At 34.7% G+C, this 26,423-nt stretch overlaps 1 protein-coding gene across 1 annotated transcript in view; it reads left to right on the forward strand.

The window, feature by feature from the left end:
- Pign (phosphatidylinositol glycan anchor biosynthesis class N) overlaps nucleotides 1–26,423 on the forward strand; it is a 121,559-nt gene that overhangs the window by 81,011 nt on the left and 14,125 nt on the right. Inside the window, exons 23-29 of the mRNA XM_076836960.1 lie at nucleotides 3,177–3,279; nucleotides 5,182–5,268; nucleotides 9,265–9,320; nucleotides 9,788–9,863; nucleotides 11,902–11,975; nucleotides 14,490–14,532; nucleotides 16,747–16,799. Of these exons, the coding sequence (XP_076693075.1) occupies nucleotides 3,177–3,279; nucleotides 5,182–5,268; nucleotides 9,265–9,320; nucleotides 9,788–9,863; nucleotides 11,902–11,975; nucleotides 14,490–14,532; nucleotides 16,747–16,799 (492 nt within the window). The remainder of the gene's footprint in view (nucleotides 1–3,176; nucleotides 3,280–5,181; nucleotides 5,269–9,264; nucleotides 9,321–9,787; nucleotides 9,864–11,901; nucleotides 11,976–14,489; nucleotides 14,533–16,746; nucleotides 16,800–26,423) is intronic.

Genomic DNA, 26,423 nt, shown 5'->3' on the forward strand with positions numbered 1-26,423 from the left:
TAATAAGGTTGTAATAATCCTAACAATGCAATCCTTTATTTACTGAAGATTTATTTTATGCAAATAAAAGATATGGTAATGCTTGAAAATAGTTTGTCTTGTAAGTTGATTAAACATTTTCCTCTGAAATATTATTTACCATTGTATAGCAAACTATAATATAAACCTAAATACCTAATCAGCCCTATTTAGTTTGCACAGAGACCAAATCAGCAGATCCTAGTTTAGTAAGGTTTTATTATGTTCTCTTCAAACCCATGATGACATTTTATTGATATTTCAGTTTTTAATTCATATTTGCAGACTTTACACAAAATTATCATTGTCTTATGAGATAATATGCCATAGGAAGATTGTCTTGATCTGATTTTACTCATCTACATTTTACCCCCACCCCAAAAAAAAAGTGGTTATAGTATATACTTTTTTGAAAGGAAATAAATCTGTAGCACCATTTGTAGAACTAAGGGATTTGTTTTTATACATTAGGAAGGAATAACTTCATATATAACTGCAAGTATTTTAAAAATTACAGTCCCCTTTTGCTTAGATATGTACCTTCTTGATTAATTAACCAACAATTGTTTTTTTCTTTCATATCTCCAACGTCCTGCGTACTAGGAAGTCATACAGAGAGAATTATTACTGTAGTGTAGGCAATCAGCAGAGTTATAAAGTGCTATTTAATGAGGACTGTATTTTACACTGTTAGGTAAATTATAAAATGGAACAAATTATTTTGAGTTAAGTTGTGATTGTATGATGTGAAGAGTGACTAGGAAGGAATTTGAGTAGGGGGACTGAGTTAGGGCCATCAAGCTCTCATGTGGAAGCTGAACTTGAAGCATTCTAAATTTTGTCTTCCTTCCTTTTTTTCTGTCATTATAAAAGTAGTATTGCCATATTTTAGAAAAGAATGATAAGGGGAAAAGTTATTATTACATGTTCCTTTTGATATTCTGCTATATTTCTTTCTAGCCCTAACTCTGTATTTATCTTTTTTTTAACGTAGAATTTATCATAGTACATGTACTACTTTGTATCATTTTTTTTCTATTTAACATTATTTTACAAGCATTTTTTTCCCCGAATGGCTCATAGTTCACTAGCCTTCATTTTGATAGATATTTAATATTTCATGATATGAATGCACCCAAGTTCCTCTGTTTTTAATCATTTTATTTATTTATACTTTTTGTTATTATAAATAATATTTTGAGCTATAGTATTATGCATAAGCTTTTTACATAGTTTAATTATTTTCTTTCTCAATATAGCATAGATGGCCTTTGAATATATACTTTTCTAGAAACTTGCATTTGTCTTAACAACAGTGCCATTTCATGAGGTTGCCAACAAACTATAAGGGATATTATTTCATCATATCCTTAATCATTTGGCATTTAATTTTTAAGTAATATTAAATACTATTTTAGTAGGCCATAAATGGTACTGCTTTGTACAGTTTTCTATACTTGCTTTACTAATGATATTTTCTCATGTATGTAATATCTGTTCACATCCATGGATGTTCTAAATCTTACATACCAAGAGATTTGTGCTTGCTTTTTCAAAGGCGTTCCTGCCCAAGCTTCAGTGTTTTCATTTTATGATTGTGGTAGAATTTAAAGTATTTTGTTTCTTATGGTGTCTCATGCTTAGGAAATGGTGCCATAAGTGAGGGAAAAGGGAAAAAAAATAAAAAAAACAAGGGAGAGTAATGAATTACAGTAGATGGGGTAGAGAGAGAAGATGGGAGGGGAGGGGAGGGGGGATAGTAGAGGATAGGAAAGGTAGCAGAATACAACAGTCACTAGTATGGCAGTATGTAAAAACATGGATGTGTAACTGATGTGATTCTGCAATCTGTATATGGGGTAAAAATGGGAGTTCATAACCCACTTGAATCAAATGTATGAAATATGATATGTCAAGAGCTTTGTAATGTTTTGAACAACCAATAAAAAAAAATTTTTGACAAAAAAAAAAAAAAAGAAAAGAAAAGAAAATGGTGCCATATGGCCTAGAACTCAGTAGTTGAAAAGTTAAAAGAAAAATAAGCTTTGTTTACCTTATTTTATCTTGTAACTTCCAATTAGGTTAATAGCTCATTCAAAACCACTTCTGGTGAGCTGGACCTGCCATAGTGACAAAACAGAGTTTGTTTTTCAAAGACTTTATAAACTAATAGGTGCTGTCTTCATATAGACATGTGATTAAAATTGTGTAAGTACTATAATAAAGCATTTTGTAATTGCAAAGGTGGAACACTTATCCCAAACTACAGCAGAAGCTGCTTAAAAAAAGTTTCTGTCACCACGTTACCTCGTGGGCACTTTTCTTTTTTGTGGCCACGTTACACTCCAGCCTACAAATATATCATATTTAATCATTCTCTCGGGCATGCAGTTTTCTCTGAACTCTCTGTTCTGTAAACAATATTACATCCAAAATCTTTATAATTGGAATTTTCTCAGAGTACATTTCTAGAAATGGTATTATACATTATGAATATTTTTGAGATTTATGTCTAATACCATATGGCCTTCCAGAAGTGTATATTTCTATAAAGAGAACACAAGAGTTCATTTTCATTGCACTCTTGTTAAGAATATTTTTTAATGCTGATAAATAAGTGTATAGTATCTCATTATTGTTTTGATTTCCATATTAGTTATTGATGAGGCCAAACATTTTTATGTGTTTATTGGATCTTTTATTTTTTTTCAAGAAGTTTGTGTTCCTGTATTGCAGTCTTTTTTTTAGGAAATTTGGAAAGTTTTATATATATATATATATATATATATATATATATATATATTATTTATATATAAAAATAATTTTGCATTAGAAATTATCTTTTTACTTTTGTCTTAATGCTTTCTTTCTCTTTTATGAATAGCTTATTTTATTAATTATTTTTAAATATCTTTACTATTTTAAAACATGTAATTATCTCAAGATTTAATAAATTTAAAAGATGATAATGTTAGAGTTAAATTTTAAATATTATTTTCTTCTAGAAAACCTAGAAAATTTAAATTTGTGACAGTGTGGCTGTGGAGTATTATCAAAATTATTTAAAGAGAGACCTCCAGTATAAATTTGAGTTTTTATTTGTTCATGTATTTTTCTTCTCGTTTCTATCTTTTCTCCCCCTACTTCTCACTACTTAGGTATGAAGCTCTCTTTCCATTAGTGTTATCATGTTTGATGTTCATCTGGATACATATGGAACAAGAAACCCTACAACAATCTGGTGTTTGCTGTAAACAAAAGGTGACTTGTCAATTGCATTTATCTGAGAACATTGAAATATTTTGTGTACTATAAGGAAGTCATGATAGTCATGATATTTCATCGAAAATTCTATCTACTTGAAATTTTAGTATTTAAAGAACTTTAGTAAATTTTATTTAACATAAGCAATTAAGTTAAATAATTTGCAATAAAAAGTTTCACTTATCACAGAAAAACACAATTTAATAGTTTTAAAAGCAATGGATAGGTTGAGTTGTTGTTGTTGTTGTAGTTATAGATGGACAGCATGCCTTTATTTTATTTGTTCATTTTATGTGGTACTGAGGATCAAACCCAGTGCCTGCCTCACACATGCAAGGCAAGCACTCTGCCACTTAGCTATAGCCTCAGCCCTCCACTGAGTTTTTCTTAATCATTGATATTTAGAGAAAAATGCCCTTCATTTTATTTTTCCTTGTTTTCACATCCAACATTTCCTTTTGTCAATTTATTTTAGTCAAAAGAATTTTCATGCTGTCATAAGTTAATTTATAAATTTGATCATAAGTTGCCATTTAAGTTCCCACTGTTGTTTTTCCTCCACATTCTAATCCAAGATGCTTATTCTGTCATCTTAGTGGTTGTGGCCTTAGCACACATCTTAGACTGCTTATGCAACACAGTATACTTGGAATTGGCTAAAAGCCAACCACATTTTAAGGACACCTTGATCATGCTGAGTTAGAGAACTAAATTGATGTTTGTTGCCTTTTTTAGAACTGAAGGTCTTGAGAAATTGGTGATAGAATATTTACAGTTTTACTGAGGTCAGATAAATGAATATTGCAGAAAAATACTTTGACAGTTGATCCATCCTTAAATGGCTGCAATTGAGTTTATAGAGAAGCATTGATAATTCAGAATAACTAATTTAAGTACCAAAGACTCCTTATTGAAGTATATTAAGTAATTTCTTGTGTTTAACTCTCAGCCTTGGAATATTAATACATAAAAAGCTGTTTTGATCAGATTAATGTAAATGGTAAGAATTAAATATTTTGACAGACTAACTGAGGGTCATTATCACTTTTTATATTCTATTTTTAACTGAAAGCAAATCTGTCTTTTTCTAGAAAATAGTATTAAAGCACTCCAGGAACTTAATGAGGAAGTAGTGGTGAGGGTGGTCTTTCTGTAAAGTCAACCTGGGGCAGAGGAATTAAGCAAAAGTACACCCAGCTTGTTGTAATTGAGTGACTCTCCATTTTACCAAGACCAGGGATGTTTTGCTTTCTTAGAGAAAAAAATAACATTTTGAGTGCAATAGAATTAACAGAACAAAGAAACAGAGAAACATTTAATTTTACCATGCCATTTAATATCATACCATACTTGGGTTTAAGAAGATCAGGACTCAGCCTGGGGTTGTAGCTCAGTAGTAGAGCGCATGCCTAGCACTCATGATGCACTGGGTTTGATTCTCAGCACCGCATATAAATAACTAAAATAATGGTCCATTGACAATTAAAAACTATTTTAAAAAAAAAGAAGAAGATCAGGACTCTCTCTGAAGAACCCCTTCTTACCTTTGAGAAAAAAAGGGAATTCCCACTTTTATTACATATAAAAGTAATAAGTGAATAAAGACAGGGTCTCGCTAAGTTGCTTAGCACCTCACCATTGCTGAGACTGGCTTTGAACTCACGATCCTCCTATCTCAGCCTCCAAAGCTGCCAGTATTACAGGTGAGCACCACCATACCCAGCCTTTGCAGATTTTTTTTAAGGTATAATTTTGCTGTAGAAAAAAATTTTTGTCCATCATTTTGCTAGCACATGGTATATTTCTGCCATGGTGACTTGGCCATTTTAAGTTTAACTTTTGAAGGTAGAAGTAAGCCAATTTTTAATGTGCATTAATGTGTTTCTTATTATCTCACAGCTCACAAGTATCCAGTTCTCCTATAATACTGATATAATTCAGTTTCGACATCTCTGTCTGGATGACATCCGTAGAGCTTTTTTCCTTGTATCCTTTGTTGGAAGTTTTAAGACCTGCTACCTCCCATTTAATGGTGTGAGAATACTTGGAAGGTATTAATGTAATAGCTCTTAGTGTATTAACTCATCTCAACCATAGCTTTCTCATATATATAGTTCACATTTTTAAATTTTTTTAATACAGAAAAGCATAAAGAATAATGTAATAAATAAATGTGTATATTTTCCATCATTCATGATATCAACAATTAAGATTTTATCACACAGGCATATTTTTTTTTACAAAAATTAAAATGTTACAGTAAAGCTGGAGTCTCCTTTCACCTCCTAACTCCAGTCTAATTTCTCTCACCCTGGAAGCCATCACTGTTATGGGTTTGTATCTTTTTATATGTGTTTCACATGAGATTTATATTATATAACATCTGTCTCATAAGGGTTTTGGGGTCATATCAGAGGCAATGTTGCTGAAGTACATACAGTAAAAAGAAAAGTCAGTATGATAAAGCGTCACTTTGGGAAGGCTGGCTGACCAGCTCCAAGAAATTCATAGGGAGTTATGCCTTTTTTTAAAATTTAATGTTTTTCATCTTCATTGAAGTATAATTGACAAAAATTTTACATGTGTGTGTATATATATATATATATATATATATATTTACAATGTTTAACTTGACTCGATGCTTGGATATACATATACATTCTAAAATGATCATCACAAACTAAATACCTCTTGTTTCACATAGTTATCATTTTCTTTCCTTCCTTCTTATCTTCCTTCCCTCCTTCCTTTTTGGTGAGAACGTTTAAGATCAACTCTTCTGGCAGATTTCAAGTATATAATATCTAATATATAATATAATAGCTAATACATTGTTAACTGTCATCACTATGCCATACGTTAGATCTCTAGACATTATTTATTTTAGGTAACTAAAACTTCATACACTTTGACCAACACCTTCTTTTTTCCCCCTCCTCCAGCCCCTACTGACCTTGATTCTACTCATTGTTTCTAAAGCTATTTTAGTTTACACATCTAAGTAAAATCTTATAGTATTTATCTTTCTATGTCTTCTCTGAGCATCATGTCCTCCAGGATCATGCAAGTTGTCACAAGTGGCAGGGTTGCCTTCTTTTTTAAGGATAAGTAATATTCCATTGCATGCATGTATATATATATTTTTTTCTTTCTCCATTCATCCACCAATATACATTTAAGTTTTTTACATGTTTTAGCTATTATGAATAATCATGTAATGAACATGGGAATATAGATATCTCTTGATACTTTCATTTTCTTTAGATATATACCAGAAGTGGAATTGCTGGGTCATGTGGTAGGTGTATTTTAATTTTTTGAGGAATCTTCATTATGTTTTCCATAATGGCTATACCAGTTTATGTTTCTGCCAGCAGTTTATAAGGATTTTCTTTCCTCTACATCTTTGCCAACAGTTCTTTTTTAGTGTAGCCATTCTAACAGGTATAAGGTGATATCTTATTATGGTTTTGATTTTCATTTCCCTGATAATTAGTGATGTTGAATATTTTTTAATATATTTGTTGGGCATTTTGTGTGTGTGTGTGTGTGTGTGTGTGTGTGTGTTGTCTGTTTTAAGAAATATCTTCAGATCTTTTGCCCATTTTTCCATTGAATTATTTGTGGGGGTTGTTGCTGTTGTTGATTTTGAGCTGTGCAAGTTCTTTCTATATTTTGGATATCTACCCTTATCATATATATGGCTTGTAAGTATTAGAGGTATTTCCTTTGAACTTACTATAAAATAAACAAATATTTCCTTTGAACTTACTTCCAAAAAAATAAATACTTGGGGGCTGGGGATGTGGCTCAGGTGGTGGTGCACTCGCCTGGCATGCACGCGGCCCGGGTTCGATTCTCAGCACCACGTACAAACAGAGATGTTGTGTCTGCCGATAACTGAAAAATAAATATCGGAAAATTCTCTCTCTCTCTCTCTCCTCTCTCACTCTCTCTAAATAAATAAATAAATACTCTCATTTTCCCCTCTCTACCCCTGGTTTTCATTCTTAATTTCACTTTTCTCTGTCTTCACAGATTCTTTCCACTCGGTCAATGCTAACGAAAAAAACTTTTCCCCCAGAATACTACATCCCCCTAAATTACAATTGTATTTTGTCCTGTTTGCTACCAAACTTCTTGAAAGAAAAATCCGTAGTAATTGCCATTATTTCCTTATAATCTATTCACTATATCCACAAGCCTTAGAACAGTGCCTGGCACATAGTAGTGCTCTATCAATATTCATCAAATGTCTCTGCTGAAACTGTACTCTGAATGGTATGCAGGGGTTTCCTGACTTCACAGTTTCATCTATTTACTTGACAATGCTGTAACATTTAATTCTATTGTTTTTCTTTTTTCTTTTCCCTTGACCATTAGGACTCTACACAAGTTCTCCTTTTAACTTTTTATATCATGATTCCTCTCTAAAACCCCTTCCTTTCCCTGACCTTGAACCATATGTTTTCTCCAAGATACACCATTAACCTTTTTCTGTGAGGCTGGTTATTGCCGTCCTCTCCTATAGTGGTGACAGACACCTCTGTGCTAACAGCTTCACCTCTGCTACTCTAGCTTTGACTTCTCTCCTGACGTCAGGTGTCACATGTCCAACATTCTCCTGGGCATCACCAAATATAGATTCTAACCTATCTGCTCTACTCCTCTCCAGAATTATTCTGTGATAGGCCTCCTCTCATTTAATGCCATCACCATGTTCACAACCACACAAAATTTTCAAACTGCTCCTTGCCTATTTCTAAAGTCCCATTGCCTCCCCACAGTCTCTCTATGTCCACTGTGACTTCCTTATCTCTGACATGGACCACTGAAATAACTCCCTTAGTAGATTTCTTGCCTCCAATTGTTTGTTTTTCTGATCAGAATTTTATACAATCACTGATATTTCTTGATTATGTGACTCACATAAATACTTGCTACTTTTCATTCTTTCTACAGTAAAGTTCAGGGTTTTTAATAATATGTCTCCAATCTGTATTTCATATTTCATCTTTTACTGTATCCTTCAATAAACTCTTTTTTTAAGTTTCTATTGCATCATTCTATTTCTTGACTGTGTCATGTTTTTCCACTGTTTCTTTACTGATTTTAGTTACCATATCAGTCTGTTTATATAGTCGTAGTGCCTTGCTTTGTCTCTGACATATACTAGACAATAAGTGTTAGTTGGTTAGATAATTGGTTAAATGAATGGATGCATGAATCTATTTAAAGCTCAACTCACCAACTCATATGCCACTATTTCACTGAAAGTTTTTGTGATTCATATTTCTTATTTAGGGTTTCTGTGCCAATTTTTACATATATAATAATAAGATAACTAGCATTTATTGAGCTCTTTCATAGGTGAGGCATTATTTTGAGAATGTTACTAGCAGTAAACTCTGGGCACCTATAAGATTAATACCTACTTTTGATTACTGTACTAACATACATCTAACTTTAAGAAATGCCAAGATGATGCTCAAAATTTTCTGTAGTCTCATTCTCTAATTGAATTATTCTGAAACATGCTTGTTTCTTTCTGAGCCTTTCAAAGAGTCTAGCATGTGTTTCACATGTTGTGGGCACATAGCAGGCGGTTAAGAACTAAAATTGTCTTGCATCTGAAGGTGTCTGTTGTATGTACTAGGTCTGCATTTTTCTTTTGAAAAAGTCATTAACAGCTAACTACAGATAAGGTCCAACTTGTTCATGTTCAAGAAGAGGAAACTAATCTTCCCAAAGTGACTAGTGACCAAAATGACTTACCAGGCCTCAGTTCTCAGTATGTTGCTTCTTCAGCTGGTTTTTTCAAAATATATATATGAGGAATATGATTAAACATTCATTTAAAACAATTATGATCAGTGTACAAGTCAAAAAGTAAATTCCCCTCATGTTGAATGGGCATGTCTTTTCTAAATGAAATTGGTATGAATTCCAACTTGCTTTGGCATTTCCTTACCTCTTTTTTAGGTTTTCTTTTTAGTGACAGCATTTTTTGGAACTGGAAATATAGCCTCTATTAACAGGTAATTTTAAATGAAAGTATGTGTTTGTGTGTGTGTGTGCATGCATATCCAAAAGAATTACACAAATTAGAACTTCCCTAATTTTTGTTCTGTACCTTGTTTTTCATACTCAATGATATCTTTTAGGGATTAGTGTGTATCATCACACACAGACCTATCTTGTTTATTTTCAGTGGCTTTACAATATTCCTCTGTATAATGTATGCTTGTAGAGTTTTTTTTTTTTTTTCAGTTGTATAGGGACACAATGCCTTTATTTATTTTTATGTGGTGCTGCGGATCAAACCCAGTGCCTCACACAGGGTAGGCAAGCACTCTACCACTGAGCCACAACTCCAGCCCCTGCTTGTGCTTTAATAAGAGTAGGTTATAGAGAATTAATTTAAACATCATTTAAGCAGAATATTATTTTAAAAGTTACAGTATGAATTCTAAATTCCTTTTTTTTTTTTTTTATGATTCCCTAGCTTTGATCTTGCCTCTGTCTATTGCTTTCTGACTGTATTTAGTCCTTTCATGATGGGATCCCTGATGATGTGGAAGGTTAGTTTTCTTTTTCATTGTTTGTATTAAGCTGTTGGTTGACTAACATTATGAATTCATTGTGATGTTAAGATTATATAAAATTTGACATTAAAATTGTAAAGTCATTGTAATAGAGTTAAGTAGCCATAGAAAGAAGATACCTTTAAGACTTGGCATTGACATCAATACTAAACTGGAGGTAGTACATTCTTCCCTTTACTTCTAAATACAGTTAATCTTCTTGCTCTACTCTGAAAGAGTATTTGATTCCAAAAGAGGATTCCATGCTAGTTTCATAAAGGCCTATCAAAGGTTATTAAAGCCTGTGGAGAAGCTGTGATCAAAACTGCAGTGCTGTTCAGGATTCTAAAGTCCCCTGAAGCTCTGGTCCCCACCTTGAGACAGACAGCACGTTACAATCTTTCCTCATAATCCAAGTACCTAGAATTGACTCACTCCCTCAACAAATATGTCATTGAGTGCTTCATTCATGGATGTGGCAGACACAACCTGAGTTCTGGCAGTAGAAAAATGACGTATTCTCAGATTTCCATCGGTATAGACTCTCCAGTGGAGTATAATTTATGTTCATCCTTTTCTTCTCCAAGGTCATTTTACTTTTCTTGTTCCCACTAACAAATTTCCTCTACCATAGTCTCTGGCACATTTTATGTAGTTAGTACATATTTACTTAAATGAAGTAATTAATGCCTACCTAAAATTATTACCTTCTCTTCAGATCATATAAGTAGCAATTGTTAAAGGTATATATTCTCTTAAAGAGTTTCATTAATGTACTAATACAAAAGTTAAGTTTAGGAAGTGTTGAAAAGATATTCTGGATTTTCTTTTGTCTATTCTCTATTGAATTATTTGAGAAAATGTTATTGCTTTCTTAATTTTCATTCACATTCTTTAAATGGTGGTTGTTCTTTTCTCTATTAAAAGACCATAAGCCTAATTAAAAATAAGACAGAAACAAAGACAGACAGGGAAGCTGGCAAACTGATTCACATTAGAATACTGATCTGTAATCTCCAGCATAATTCAGTGAGTTTTAACAGCATATACATAAGATGACTTTTGTTGACTTATCTGTCATCAGTGAGGGCCCCCCCCTTGTTTTATTCATATGTCCTTCACTTGGAAAATAAACTTATGCAGTCTTTTTTTTTTTTAAACTAGAGACTGAACCCAGAGGGGCACTTAACCCCTGAGCCACAAACTGAGTCACATCTCCTGCTCCCCAGTCTTTTAAAAAAAATTGTTTTGAGACAGGGTCTCATTAAATTGCTTAGGGCCTTGCTTAGTTTCTAAGGCTGGCTTTGAACTTGCGATCCTCTTGCCTCAGCCTCCTGAGCCACTGGGATTATAGTCATCCTCACCATGGTGTGGCGTGTGTGTTGTGTGTGTGTGTGTGTGTGTGTGTGTGTGTATGCATATATATACATATACATATTTTTTTAATTGGTTATTGAAAAGTAATACCTCAAAATATTAAAAGTCTTGGCTCTGTATTATGAATTTTCAAGTAGTATAAATTTTCTTATACCTTTCTCTATATATTTTCAAATGTATTACAATTAATAAGAATTTTATAACCAGAAATAAATATGTATCTTTTAAAAAACAAAAGGCACTGATAAAGCATGAATCATATTTATAGTGTTACAGTATCAAATAGCCAGATGAGTTTAGAGATCTGTAAATCAAGTTACCAGTTGCTTAATCTATTTTATTTGGGCATTCTATGCTTTTCACAGCTGCTTGGAATGGTTTGAAAATTGGTACTAATTATTAAAATGAGTTAAACACAGCAAATTTTATAATAGGTTTTTATTTGGAGTATGTATTGATGTTTGTTATCTTCTATGCTGTGTATATTAATCTAGATTTTTAAATCAATTTTATCACTGTTCTGTGTCCTTGGAATCATGTTTTTACTTCAGTGTTTGCTCCATACTAGTATATGTGAAAGTTATTTGAGAAAGTATTTGTTTAAAAGAGTGTTTCAAATGCTTCACTTACCAGTGGCATCATTTGTTCTTTTAAACAGATTCTAATTCCTTTTGTTCTTGTCATGTGTGCTTTTGAAGCAGTTCAGTTAACTACACAGTTATCATCAAAAAGGTAAGGTTAATGGTTGAGAAGTATTGGATTTTCCCATTTTTAATAAGTGAGAGTAAACATTTGAAGATATTTCATGTATTGCTATTAAGACCCTGCTACATAGATTGTTACTTACAAAAATGAAAAATATTTCACCCTTCTAGTCAGAGTTCAATTGTTGCCAGAGAAAATTAATTGATTAGATCCTCTAGCAGATGCTGCAGTCCGGCTGCAGCAAAATATCCGGGGGGTGACGAATAACTTGTGTACGTTTATGCAGCAGGAATGGAAGCCGTTTATTGTAGGATAACAGAGGTATTTATACATTTTGCACAGCTTATCTTAATTAGCATAAACTAGATACAGCAGTCAACCAATAAGGAATCTCCACACTTAATGGCTTGCTTTTGTTACTTTACAAACCACTCCCTCTGGCATTTGGCCAGGTGCCATCCAGACTTGTTTACAGACTTTAACATTTCTCTGGCAAAATAACAGGTGCCAATCTGACTTGTTTACAGACCTTAACAAGCAGACAGATATGCTTTCTAAGCAATAAAATGTTATTAGAATATTATTTAACTAGTGAGGAACTTCCCTAGCAAAGGGTGAAATATTAATGTTAAATATTATAATTAATTACTTGTTTCTTTTACATATAACTGTGCCTACTAAAACAAGGGATATCATTCTAACTTCTTTTGGCTTTTTTTCTTAAATATGTATTAGACAAATTTTTTAACATTTCATTTTCCATGGCTTGAAACTAACTTTTCTAAATATCAGTAATTGAGTTTCTAGTCTTGATTTTTACACATTTGAGAAATGGGGTAGAAAGTATTCTTTCTGAGTTTTGATGCATTTCTAGAGCAATCAGTCTTAATCAAGATTCTGGGAGAGAAGCTGTCAAGTCATCTGTTTATTTTTTTTAAACTAGTACAATTGCATTATCAGCATAGGCATTCTCCAAAAAACACTTGATATAAATATAAAGGTTCTTAGTAATTTGTTATTCTTGAATTACAATGGCATACTAAATGTTGAAAGAAACAACTAGCATTAACATAAATATAAATGTTGCTCTTGATGAGCTTAATCTAAAACTAGTTTAGCACACTATTGTGCCATAATTTTTTAAAAATTTTTTTTTTAAATTTCTTTTTCTTTCTTTTTTCTAATATGTAAGAATTGTAAAAATTTTGTTTGTAGTTTGAAATGTTAGTATACTTTTGCAGGATGTCTATATGAATATCATTGAAAGCATTTACACTTTTGTCAATATCACATGGAAGTGTTATTCAGATGCAATAAAAAAAATGAATGACAAGTACTGCCCTCCATTTCTGTGAATAAACTTTTTACAGAGGGTTTTAATTAAGACTTGATTGAAAACTGGGACACGTGGAATGAAAAGTCAAAGGCTTGTCAGGATGTGTGTGTGTGTATATACTTGTGTGTATGCATGCCTGTGTGTATAGTAATTATATCTTGATATTGATGCAATGAAAAACCGAACACCAAGGGAGAGAGAGAACTGGCGCAAAAGGTAGCCAAACTAAGGTTTTATAAAAATACTCTCTTTTACCCATTAAATTCTTACAAGACATTGACATTTCTCCCAGGATTTCACACAGACTTCTAAGATTGAATATCACACATTAAACCTAGCAGTTTCCTATCTTGTTTCCTTTTTCACACAAGCCTAAGTCCATCTATCCTTTACTGCCATATTCACTTTTTAAACATCAGTGATACCATCACTCCTTCATTTGCACATTTTCCTAGGGTTTTTGTTGCTAAACATTTTCTTATAGCTCTTGAAAGGATAGAGATTAATGTAAGAGTGTAGCTTATACTAATAATAACCTGGTTATTCGTTCCATAATTCCAAGGCTGAGTTCATCAAACCACTGAGATGATTCTAATTATATTCTTCTGATTCCTTAAAATATGTATTGAACAAAGGTAAAGTAGAAAAGCTCTGTTAGGGGGCTGGGGATATAGCTCAGTTGGCAGAGTGCTTGCTGCACAAACACAAGGCCCTGGGTTGAATCCCCAGCATCATCAAAAAAAAAAAGAAAAGAAAAGAAAAAAAGAAAAGAAAAGCTTTATTAGCATTATTTTATTTTTCATGACTTAAAATTAACTTTTCTAAATATCAGTTTCTCTTAGTAACTGGATTCATCAACAAAGCTTTGTATATTTTGGGTAGAGGCCCAAAAAAGGAGTGTGGGGCATGAAAAGTACCGCATGGATGATCAATTGGGAATGTTTTTGGCTGTAACAAAAATCTAACTGGTGGTAGATGTGTCTCCTGTAAAAGGGAGTCCAGAGGTCAGTCACGCAGAGCTAGGGTGGCGCCATGAGTAACCCTGCCTTTCACTCTCCCATTTTTAGGGCATTGCTTTTCCTAAAGGGTTATTTAATTATTTTCATTTGGATCTTAATGTACCTGACTGTGCCTGTTGTATTAACTATAAATTGTCTCTCTCTCTCTCTCTCTCTTTTTTTTTTTTTTTTTTTTTTAATTTCCAGCCTTTTTCTCATTGTCCTGGTGATATCAGACATTATGGCTTTGGTAAGGCATTTTTGGATATTTGGTATAAATAAAATTGAGAATTTAAGTGCTGAGATAATTTCATCAAGAGACATGTGAATGCATTTCTGCACATGAAATCTTTAGATACTGAGTTCCAAGTGCTGACATAACTGACACAGATAAATTATTTTTTCTAGACTGTGTAGTAAAAACACTCTTTTTAAGGTGTCAAAAGTCTCATTACTTGATTTATTCAAGCCTGTCATTTTATAGCTATTCTTCCATATTGCTTTGTTTCCGAAATGAACCTTCCACAGGAAGTTAACAGAAGAAGTTAGTGTTTGATTTAGGTAACACATCATTCTCCAATTTAAAATGTAGACTTTTTTCCCCCTTCTTTCAGATTAAAAGAAGACAGGGAAAAAAGGGAAGAATTGTAGGAAGGAAAAAGGAAATAGAGCTTTTCCATTAGGAAGAGTTATCAAGATAATAATTATAATAAATGAGTTCTGAGTGAGGAGCTTCTGTATAGTGTATTAACACAAAGAGGAATCTATTTTATAGCTATAAGTTTGAGGATTCCCCCAAAACCCTTGTAGGTCTGATAATTCACTAGAAACATCCCTGACCAGGATTATATTCAGTTATGGTTGACAGCAGTGAAATCATAGATTAAAATCATCCAAGGGAAAGGATGCATAGAGCAGAGTCCAGGAAGACAGCAGATGCAAAGCTTTTGTTGTTTTTTTTCCTGTGGAATCAGGATAACATTATTCTTTCAGCATTCAGGCATGACAGTACACGTCACCATTGCCAGACAGGCTTACCTTAGCTTTGATGTCCAGGTCTTTTATGGGAGCTTGATCACATACTACCCACAAGACTGATCTTTAATTTCTGTCTTTCCAGGGTAAAACTGGTACTATGTGGCCCAAAACTCCCATCATAAATCCTATTGTTAGACTATCTGGTGACCAATGCCCCAAGCAAAATATTTCTGTCAGAATTGACATCCTAAGGCCTAGAAATGACCTTCCAGTAATTTGAGAACAAAGACCATACCTCTTTTGGAGTAAGATTAATGTTTTTCTGTATAACATCCCATGTCAGAAGTGTCTAGAGACACAGATTTGAGTACCTTCCAAATCAGGTTTCTTAGTCAATAGATTTAGTTGAGAGTATTTTGTGTTCTGTGGAGCTATGTGACCAATGTTTCTGAAATTGATCATACATAGTTTTAGAACAAAAAGCATCTTTCAGAGCTGGTAGTGTAGCTCAGGGGTCGAGTACTTGCCTAGTATACACGAAGCTCTGGGGCCAATACCCAGCATCTCAAAAAAAAACGAAAAACAGCTTTCAGTTTTGCTCACCAAGTAAGAAATGGGCAAGACATGGTAATAAAAGAGAGCTGAAATTCCCTGATTAGTTCTACATGAAGAGTCAGATTGTGTAATTTAACTTGCAAAGCCATTTGTGATCTGCTTCTCACCCCTCCATGTTTGTTTTCTCTTTACACCAGGTTTTCACTTTGAACCTATAAAACTATCTGAATGTTTGACGCCTATGTAGGCTTTTCCCTCTTCTGGAAACATGCTTCTCCATCTGTCTCCCCTTCATCCTCTATTTCATTTGACTCCTACTTTTCACTCAGATTTCACCTTTCAGTGAGAAGCCTTGCCTTATACCCCTCCTTCTGTGATTCTGTAATTGCTTGTATTTTCTAGTAATTAACTAACTCACTCCCCCCTCCCCGCTCCCTTCCCTCTCCTCCTTTCCCTCTCCCTCTCTCCCTCCCTTCCTTCCTCCCTCCCTCACATGCTGGTACACCTGATAATTTGAATCATTCACTAGATTATGTGTCTCATGAGGGGAAGTTATCTCTAGGAACTAACACAGTGATTTTTAATACACAGTAAGCAGTTTAAGTAAATGGAGTTGATAAATAGATGATATGGCTTCTTTTCATATATATTTTTGATATTTAGTTTGTCTTATATAAGTTGGCTGGTTTTTTATTTCTAGTTATTCAAAAATGTCACTTTTATGTTTATTTGATTGGATGATAATTCTGTTTCTGGCTTTAGACTATTGATCATTTTAGTCCAAGCAAAAGTTTCAGTAAAAGGCGTATTCTTGTTGATTCTAGACAGATAGTTATTCTGAAAGATCAAAAGAAATATGATACATATGATTCTAAAAATTTTATTTTTAGATTTTTTTTTTAATGGAGTCACGTTTTGTTTTATTTTACAGCATTTTTTTTTCCTGGTTAAGGACTATGGCAGCTGGCTTGATATTGGAACAAGGTATAGTATATATTCCCATAGTTCTTACCAGTGTAGTAAAAAAGTAAAACTTATATGATACGTTAGTGCAGAAGGCACCAATGTGATTTTGCATTAAACATAGAAAATAGCAATTATTTTAAGCCTCTGGAAGCAAGGTACATCTCTCTAACTCTTGGCATTAACATATTAGCGAGTGTTTTCTTCAGATGCTGTGGGCAGGGGGAATGTTATATCTAAAGAGGACTAAAGGGCAATGGAAAGATATAAAAGAAACTGCTTGAATTGGAGGGTTAATAGTGGATCACTACAGTGTCCTGGTGTGTTCTCTTAATCTACCTTAGGAAAAAAATATTTTGTGACTTTTAGAATCTTTAATGTGGGGATATTTTAACATGTATACCTGTAAAATTGTTTCTGAAAGTGTAATCTGAACAAAATATCTTTTTCTCTTTATTATGATATGTCAGTCACCAGAATCTGTTAAGTTTTTCTCTTTGAAAAGAACACAAAGTTGACCTTTTTTTCTTTCTTTCCCCCAAAACATTCTGAGACAGAGTATGAGGTTTTCTTCTTTTTATTATTATTATTTTAGAGTATGTTTTAATAGACTGATTTTATTTGATTTAGTTTTTATTTAGTCTCATTTTGTGTTGCTAGGAATTGTGTGTGTTTGCATGAAACACTTCATTAGACATTTTGCCTTTCTGGCCAGCTCACGGCTTATATAGCCTTGACTTGTTTTATACACACACACACACACACACACACACACACACACACGTATGTATATTCACCTTTCTCAATACACTGTGGATTCCCTCAGATCTGCATCTGATATGAATCTCTGATATGCCATATGTACTTGACACATAGAAGATACTTATTAGATCACTAACTTTATCTTCTTTTGTCTCATCAACGAAAGCAGAGGGAACATTTTGATATCTTCTTCTTTTTTTTTTTTTTTTTCAATATTTTATTTTTTAGTCTTTGGCGGACACAACATCTTTGTTCGTATGTGGTGTTGAGGATCGAACCCGGGCCGCACGCATGCCAGGCGAGCGCGCTACCACTTGAGCCACATCCCCAGCCCCTGATATCTTCTTCTTATCCGAAGGTGCCCAGGCAGATAGTAGGCCAGAGCATGGGCTTAGACTGGAGTGCCTGGGTTTGAGTCCCTCTTTGACCCCTTTTTATCTGTGAGGCCACTGTTAAGTGACTTAATCTTTCAAAGCTCGCATTTCTGGCATAGTCATTTTGAAGGAATGAATTCATGTTAAAGCATTTTCCTGGCATCTAATAAATTTCAATAGATGTCCACTATTATTACTGTTATTCTGTGTTTGTTTTTAATACTGCACAGTATTTTTGGTATTTAATGTACCTCTCTTTACTCCCTCCACAATTTAATTAATTTATTTTCATTTTCGACATAGGTCAGAATTTTATTTGTTTGACAAATATTATGATAAAATATAGCATTTTTGTGTGAAACTCTTTATCTTCTTTTTAACTTTTTATCTTTAATGGTGATAAATGTACACCATTTACCATCATAATCATATTTTAAACCATCTCCTGATCTCTTTCCATCTTACGAAACTGAACTTTTGAACCCCCTAAGCAGCAGCTCCCCATTCTTCCTCTCCCTAGCCCTTAGCAGCCACTATCCTACTTTCTATTTCTAGGAATTTGACTACTCAGGAGCCTCTATTGTCTATTTGTCTTTTTGTGACTGGATTATTTTACTTAGTGTAATATCCTTAAGGTTCTTCCATGTTGTAATATGTATCAGAATTTCATTCCTTTAAAGCTGAATAATATTTCATTATATGTATATATAGCATTTTGATTATCCATTTATCTGTCAGTGGACATACAAACCATCTTGGTTATTGTAAAGAATGGTGCTATGGATATAGAAGTAAGACTTTTATATGGGAGAAATCTGTATTGGTTTGATGTTAAAGAGGTACCAAGGAATGAAGTGGATTTGATTTTCACATTAAAATGTGCATCGCTAATTTATATTACACTAATTAAGAATTTTAGACTTTTCTCTGATTGGCTTGAGGCTTGTCTTTACCTGGCATATTTTTTCTTCACAGTACAAAACTTAATTTTTACCATCAATAATAACATGTATAAAATACAAAGCACCTTTTGATATCCATGATTTCAATTCAATTCTGCAAATATTTATTGAGTACCAACTGTGTGTTAAGTATCAACTGTATGTCAGAGGAATTGGGGGATAAAAACACAGTCCTGGGCCTCAGGGAGCTGATAACTAGAGAAAGAAACATCCCTAACCAGGCAATCTGGGACCATAGGAGAAGTTCTAGACCAGTCTGTTATGTCCTTTGGGGGCATACAGAGTGCCTTTCTCAGTCTTGCAGGGTAACAAAAGGCTTCTTAGGTGAGGGGCTGTCTGAACATGGCAAGTACAAGGTTTCGAAGAGTATATTGAGTCACAGAACTGAGGGAAAACGTGTAAAGTGAGAGAAGATGAAGAGCAGAGAACAGAAGTGTGGAATTGAAACTGAAAGAAGCCACACAGGGGCTGGGGATGTGGCTCAAGCAGTAGCGCGCTCGCCTGGCATGCCTGCGGCCCGGGTTCGATCCTCAGCACCACATACAAACAAAAGATGTTGTATCCGCCAATAACTAAAAAATAAATATTAAAAAAAGTTCTCTCTCTCTCTCTCTCTCTCTCTCTCTCTCTCTCTCTCTCTCTCTCTCCTCTCTCACTCTCTCTTTAAAAAAAAAAAAAGAAGCCACACAGCAGGAGAAACCCAGAAGGGAGTAGTATTGTGGAGATCAAAAAGTATTTTAGAGGCTGGGATTGTGGTTCAGTGGTAGAGCACTCGCCTAGCATGTGCAAGGCCCTGGGTTCGATCCTCAGCACTACATAAAAAGAACTAAGTAAAATAAAGATTTTTTTTTAAGTATTTCAGGAAGGAGGGAAGTCATACAGTGTCAAGTGTTACAGAGAGATTAAGGAAAGACATGAAAGTGAGCATTAGAGTAAGCATCAGTGGTCATTGATGAGCTTGGCTAGAACAGGTTTACTGGTATGATCTGGTATTAGATTGCTACACTGAGTTAGACCACTAATTTCTGGATGAGTGCTGCAGACCAAAGATTATTGTTTTTTCTTCTCTGCCAAGACCCCAGTTTAAAAAAAAAAAAAAAAAAACTAGAATAACTAGGAAAAGTGAAGAGGACAAGAGAAGGAATATCCACAAATGTGAGTTAAACAAATTCCAGAAGAAGGATAATCAGAGAAGGAACACCCCAAAATCTACAGGCAGGAAATGTCAAAGGAAAGCAAGACACTTAGAAGGCTCCAGACTCTATAATGTAGAAGTAAGGATGATAAAAGGGAACCAGAGGGGATTAATTGAATGCTTGTCTACCAAATATCAAATAACGGTATTAACAAGCTCTCCATAGTCTCTCCTTTACCTCCATTCCTGGGCAAAAAGTGTTATAGGCGTTTTACCATCAGGAGAAAATCAGAGGATGCCTCTAAAGAGACTGAAAAAAGTCTGGGGAGAATTTCACTGCTTTGTTATATGTGCTGCCTACTCAAAATAAATCTCTTCCCCATTCTGGCATTCATATCTTCCTCCCCTCTATAACCCAAAGAGCAAAGCACCCCTACTGTTTAGCCTAAAACATGACATAGCAATTTCTATCACATACATAGAACTTACTGGTAGCCATTCTATTTCTGGATGACACCTAGAGGGAAGACACTTTCTTAAAAAGTTAAATACACACCATGTTGTGACCTAGTCATTTCATGCCTATGTATTTATCCAAAAGAAAGAAAAACATGTACACAGAAAAACTTGTACAGGAATTTTTATTGTGTCTTTATTCATAACAGCCCAAATCCAGAAACAACCCAAATGTTCATCACCACATAACCATAGCTAAACAAATTGTGTTACATCCATGTACTGGAATACTACTTATTGATAAAAACAAATTGATGGCTGATGTACTCAACTACATGGATTAATCTCAGAAACTATATTGAGTGAAAGAAGCCAGGTATATGAGAGTATATAATGTATTACTACATTTGTATAAAATTATAGCTGGGCATGGTGGCGTGCACCTATTAAATCCCAGTGGCTCAGGAGGCTAAGGCAGGAGGATCATGAGTTCATGAAAAGCCAATCTCAGCAACTTAGCAAGGCACTTAGCAACTCAATGAAACCCTGTCTATTATAAAATATAAAAAAAGGGGTAGGGGTGGGTTTACTAGATAGCCCTAACAGGAAGAACAGAGGACTAGCGGGCCATTGATCAAGCTTCCAAAATGATGCCCACACCAATTATCCTGTTGAAAGAGGGAACTGATAGCTCCCAAGGTATCCCTTAGCTTGTAAGCAATAACAGTGCCTGCCAGATGATGGCCAAGGTTGTAAGAACCACCCTGGGTCCTCATAGCATGGACAAACTTATTGTAAACAGCTGAGGCAAAGCAACAGTTTCTAATGATGGGGCCACTATTCTGAAACTGTTTGATGTTGTCCTTCCTGCAGCAAAGCCTTTAGTAGACATTGCCAAGTCCCAAGATGCTGAGGTTGTTGATGGTACCACTTCAGTGACCCTGCTGGCTTCAGAGTTTCTGAAGCAAGTGAAATCATACATAGAAGAGGGTTTTCACCCCCAGATCATCATCTAAGCCTTTTACATGGCCACCCAGTTGGTACAGGGGTTCACCTGGCTTTGCCTGGGCATCTTCACATTCCTCTTAGGATAATAATTTAACTGGAGCAAGGAGTGAATACAAGAACAGGATTATTTGGGCATTTCCTTACTTCTTTCTGGGAACTTAACTTCTATTTAGTAGCTTTTTGATGAAATAAATTTAACCTCAGATTGAAGTCAGCCTGGTAGATTATGATACAGATACAGGTTCTTAGTAAGTGACAGCTTTTTTTTTTTTTTTTTTTTTTTTGTCTTACCATGATAGGTGAGCACTCTATTCCACTGAGCTACATTCCCAACCTTATTTCTACAAGTACTTCTAGCTCATCTTGAAACCTAGCTGTCTTTCACCTCTAACCTTGATTTTGTGACTAAGGACAAATCACTTAATCTTGCTAGACTTTACTTTTCTTCCTTTACTGATGACAGCAAAAGGAAAAAATTTGGTGATAACATTAAAATGAGATTATATATGAGGAGTGCTTTAGGAAAGATAAAGTACATATACACACACACATATATTTGTATACACATTGTATTTGGGGGGTTATAAGGGATTTAATTCAGGGATGCTTAACCACTGAGCCACATCCCTAGCCCTTCTTTTATTTTTTATTATGAGACAGGATTTCACTAAGTTGCTTAAGGCTATACATTGTAAAAATTTTTATATATTTATTTTTCTGTTGAGGTTGGACATAATACCTTTATTTTATTTATTTATTTTTATGTAGTGCTAAGGATTGAACCCAGGGTCTTGCACGTGCAAGGCGAGTGCTCTACCGCTGAGCCACATCCCCAGCCCTACACATTGCAATTTTTATATAACTAATAAAGTGCTAGAAGTTGGAGTGTATTTAGTAAGACAAAAAAAGGGGTGATGTGGCTCAGTGGTTAAGCACCCTGGGTTCAATCCCCAGTACCTCTCCAAAAAAAAAAAAAATTCTAGAATAGTCCAGGTGTGGTGGCACATACCTATAATCCCAGTGGCTCAAGAGGCTGAGGCAGGAGGACCCTGAGTTCAAATTTAGCCTTAACAACCTAGACCCTAAAAGCAACTCAGCAAATAGAAAAAAGAGGTGGGGGTGGGGGTGTGGCTCAGTTGTTAAACACTCTGGGTTTAATCCCCCCCCCAACCAAAAAAGTCTAGAATAAACAAAACTAATCTGTAGTCACCGAAAATTGAATGGTAGTTTCTGGGGCTGGGGCAAGGGTAGGCTTGACTACAAAAGGGCATATGGAGGCTGGGGTTGTGGCTTGGTGGTAGAGCACTAGCCTTGCATGTGTGAGGCACTGAGTTCAATCCTCAGCACCACCTAAAAAATAAATAAAACAAAGGTATTGTGTCCATCTACAACTAAATTTTTTTTTAAAGGGGAGGCTCATTGGGAGATTTTATGGAACTAAAAATGTTCTATATCTTGACAGGGATGATGGTTACATGGGTATGCCATTTGTTAGTGCTCAGCTAACTGGATGCTTCAAATAATTCCATTTTCTCTTATGTAAATTATACCTCAAAATTGATGTATAAAGAAAAATAGAAGAACTAAGATAAGTATCTAAAATTGAAATGAGTAGGAGGGCATGAATCCTCCTCTTTCCTAGTAAATAATGCTTTAAATTGATGCTCAATAAACAGCAACATAAAGATACTAATTCATGTTAGGGAGAAAACTAGCAGACATTCCAAAAAAGAAATAGAGTGGATGCTCTGAGAAGTGGGTGAGAAGGAAGGAGAGATTGTTACTTTTCGTTATAAATCTTTCTCCATTATATTGCTTTTTTGGTACTGCATGTACAACTCCCCTAAAAATTAAAGGGAAAAGTCACAAATGGAATTGGAAGTCAGGAAGTAGAATTTTAAGTTTAGATCATTCTTTTCAAGCTTAATTAGAAAGAGAAAGAAATATAGGACAGTGTTCACATGAGTGTACCTTCCCACCTTTCTATGAGGGAGATGTTATTTTCATTTCTTATTACTAATGAGCATGAAGAAAATTATAGGTGGAAGGAGTGAATGTCACTAGTTTCATTGAACTTAATTGGAGGTAATATGTGGGACCCAAGTGGAGGAAGATTGTTCACAGATTAGACAGAGAACTGCCCTCAATATAAGAGTAAAGTTGTACTTGCAGAATCCATATACCCAACAGTTGGGTGTTCGAGATATTAGTCCTGAAAAGGCATGACAATGGAAGTTCAGAGACAAGAGAATCGATTTATATTAGGCAAAAGGCAAAGACAGAAGCTCAACTTGAGTAGGGGTCCAGAATGTCAGTCAAAGGATGGCCATCAGTCACACCTCTGCCAAAAATGTTTTGTGCTATACCATTTATAATATGTTCCAACACATTATTTCATGTCATCCTCATCACAAGACAATGGGATAGATATTATCTTTCACATTAGATATATTTACTCTCTCCACTTGACAGGTGAGGACATTGGCCCTATGGAGATTTTGACTTGCTCATCACAGGTCTTGAAAAAATTCAGCTGGATTTTTCTTTTTTCTTCTTCTTTCTTTATTTTTATTTTTTATTTTTTTATTTTGAGACAGGTTCTCACCAAGTTTCAAGGCTGGCCTTGAACTTGAGATCCTTCTGCCTCAGCCTTCCAAGTGGCTGGGATTATAGGTGTATGCCACTATACCCGGTTGTTCAACTGATGTTATAGGTAGAACTTCTGTAACTGAGGTTCTAGTGTTACAACTGCCCTTCATTGCTTCTACATACAGAGAATTTCCCAAAGACTATATATTGTAATCTAATTAATTCTTTTTTAAAAAGTGGCTTTGTATCTAATCTTATATTTGTTATTGTTGCAAAGGAATTATTCACTGGAAAGTTTTGAATAATGTAAATTTGGAAGTAAAGGAGAAAGAAATATTGTTTAGGAAGAAGTGAGCCAAGAATGAGGTTATCTTAGGTGAGAAAAATTGGCCAGAGACCTTTGTTAAAAGTACAGAGTATAAGTCCTGTCTTCAAAGAGAAAATATTGAAAGGCAGGGGGTAAGATAGAAAACAGGTTTCCGATAGGGCATGGCTTTCACAGGTCACACAGCTGTAACAGACAGGCGCTGCCCATTCTGGCGCACACTGCCAAACTGCACAATAAACAGAGTGGTTTCTTATATACATCAGGAGATGCAAACAAGTAGTGAATCTCACATTCGTGCTTGAGAGGAAAGCCTTGTGACATAAAAAAGACTGATAGCAGAGTTAAAAGTTAAAGGAAGCTGGCAGGAGTGGTATGCTGCTAAAACCTTAAAACTTTGTGTATGACCCAGCAGAACTTCTGCTAGGGCTGTTCAAGAAAGTGGTGCTAGAATAAGATACCCATTCTCCCAGCTTCAGCCTTCCCATTGCTTATCTTGATTACTTTTATGCCCAGAATTCAAGTACAGAAGATTGCTTTCCATGAACTCATGACCTTTCCCCTCTTGCTTATTTAGGTTTTCTTGATTTTGTTCAACAACTATTTCTAATTCTGTTTACTTGATCCTCATTTGTTCATCCCGGGTTCCATATGTTTTCTTGTTTCCTTTCTGTCCCACTAGGCTTTCACCCGAAAATTAATTGGGAGTGTATTTTCCACAACAACAGAACAACTTATCTTCTATTTTTCTCCCTCACTAATAATATACACCTTCATTTAAAAGAAAAAGAGATGGAAATAGATGAAAAGAGAGGGGAGGGGGAGAGAGGGGAAAAAAGAAAACCTCTTTTAGCCTTTTATTTTCCCTTCTTGCATCAGTATCAGGCCCCTATCCATTCTGAAAGTTCTATATACCTCTTTGACCAGAATCCCCCTCACAGTTTTTCATGTTGCTTATTCAAAGACAGTCACCATTTTTCTCTTGAAACTTATGGGTTATTTTTCTTTAGAAATGTCATGTTAAGCTGTTTTAAGTAATTTAGTGCAGTCATGTTTATGTTTTCTTCCCTGGGATCCCCAGAAGTTTCCAGAAACTATTTGGGGGTTGAATTGTTTAGCCACAGAAAAACTTCTACTCAAACCTGGAGGAAGCCAAGTTGAGTTAATCAGTGATTATGAAAATTAATTATTGGGAAAAGATATTAAATTGATGATAAGAATAATTATGATTAGCCAGGTGTGGTGGTGCATTTCTGTAATCCCAGCTACACAGGAAGATCATAGGTTGAGGTCAGCCACGGCAACTTAACAAGATCCTGTGTCAAAACAAACAAAAAGTAGAAAAGGCAGGGTATGTAGTTAAGTGATAGAGTGTCACTGGGCTCAATCACCAGTACAGGGGGAAAAATTTCATTTATTGGGACTTGGAGATGTGGCTCAATGGTAGAGCACTTGCCTAGCATGTGGGAAAATATAATTATTTTTATGTTCTACAGATGAGAAACTGGTTCTGAAAGACTGATTGAAGTAGCATACCTAGGTGTTCTTTCTTTTTTGCATCATATATGCATTTAATATGTAAATTATTTCTTCAGAAAAACACATATTAAACACTTGCCATGCATAAAATATTCTCAGGCATTATTATGTTCCCAAAGATGAATGGAATTGCCTGCCTTGAGACTTTATATCTAGCATTAGAGATATATAACTGCTTCATTGGGATATTGCATAGGGGATTCAAGCACTGAATGAAAACTTTTGATGAATAACATATAAGGGACATTCTAACCCTAGAAGTATAGGATTCTAACACATCGCCCTGTTTTCTGGGAGATTATGGCCAAATACAGGCCATATGAAAGACATATAATACCTATAAGAAAGTGTGGGTAGGGGCCACTCCAGTTCAGCCTCCAGTGACTGAGGGAACACTGTGTGGGGTCTGGCACTTGAACAAAAGGTAGAATTTCAATGAAGAGAATTAGAGATTTGGAAAGAGTTCTTCAGGCCCACAGAAGGATATGAGCAAAG

The sequence above is a fragment of the Callospermophilus lateralis genome, chromosome 17, assembly GCF_048772815.1.
Source record: "Callospermophilus lateralis isolate mCalLat2 chromosome 17, mCalLat2.hap1, whole genome shotgun sequence".
Taxonomy (NCBI): Eukaryota; Metazoa; Chordata; class Mammalia; order Rodentia; family Sciuridae; genus Callospermophilus; species Callospermophilus lateralis.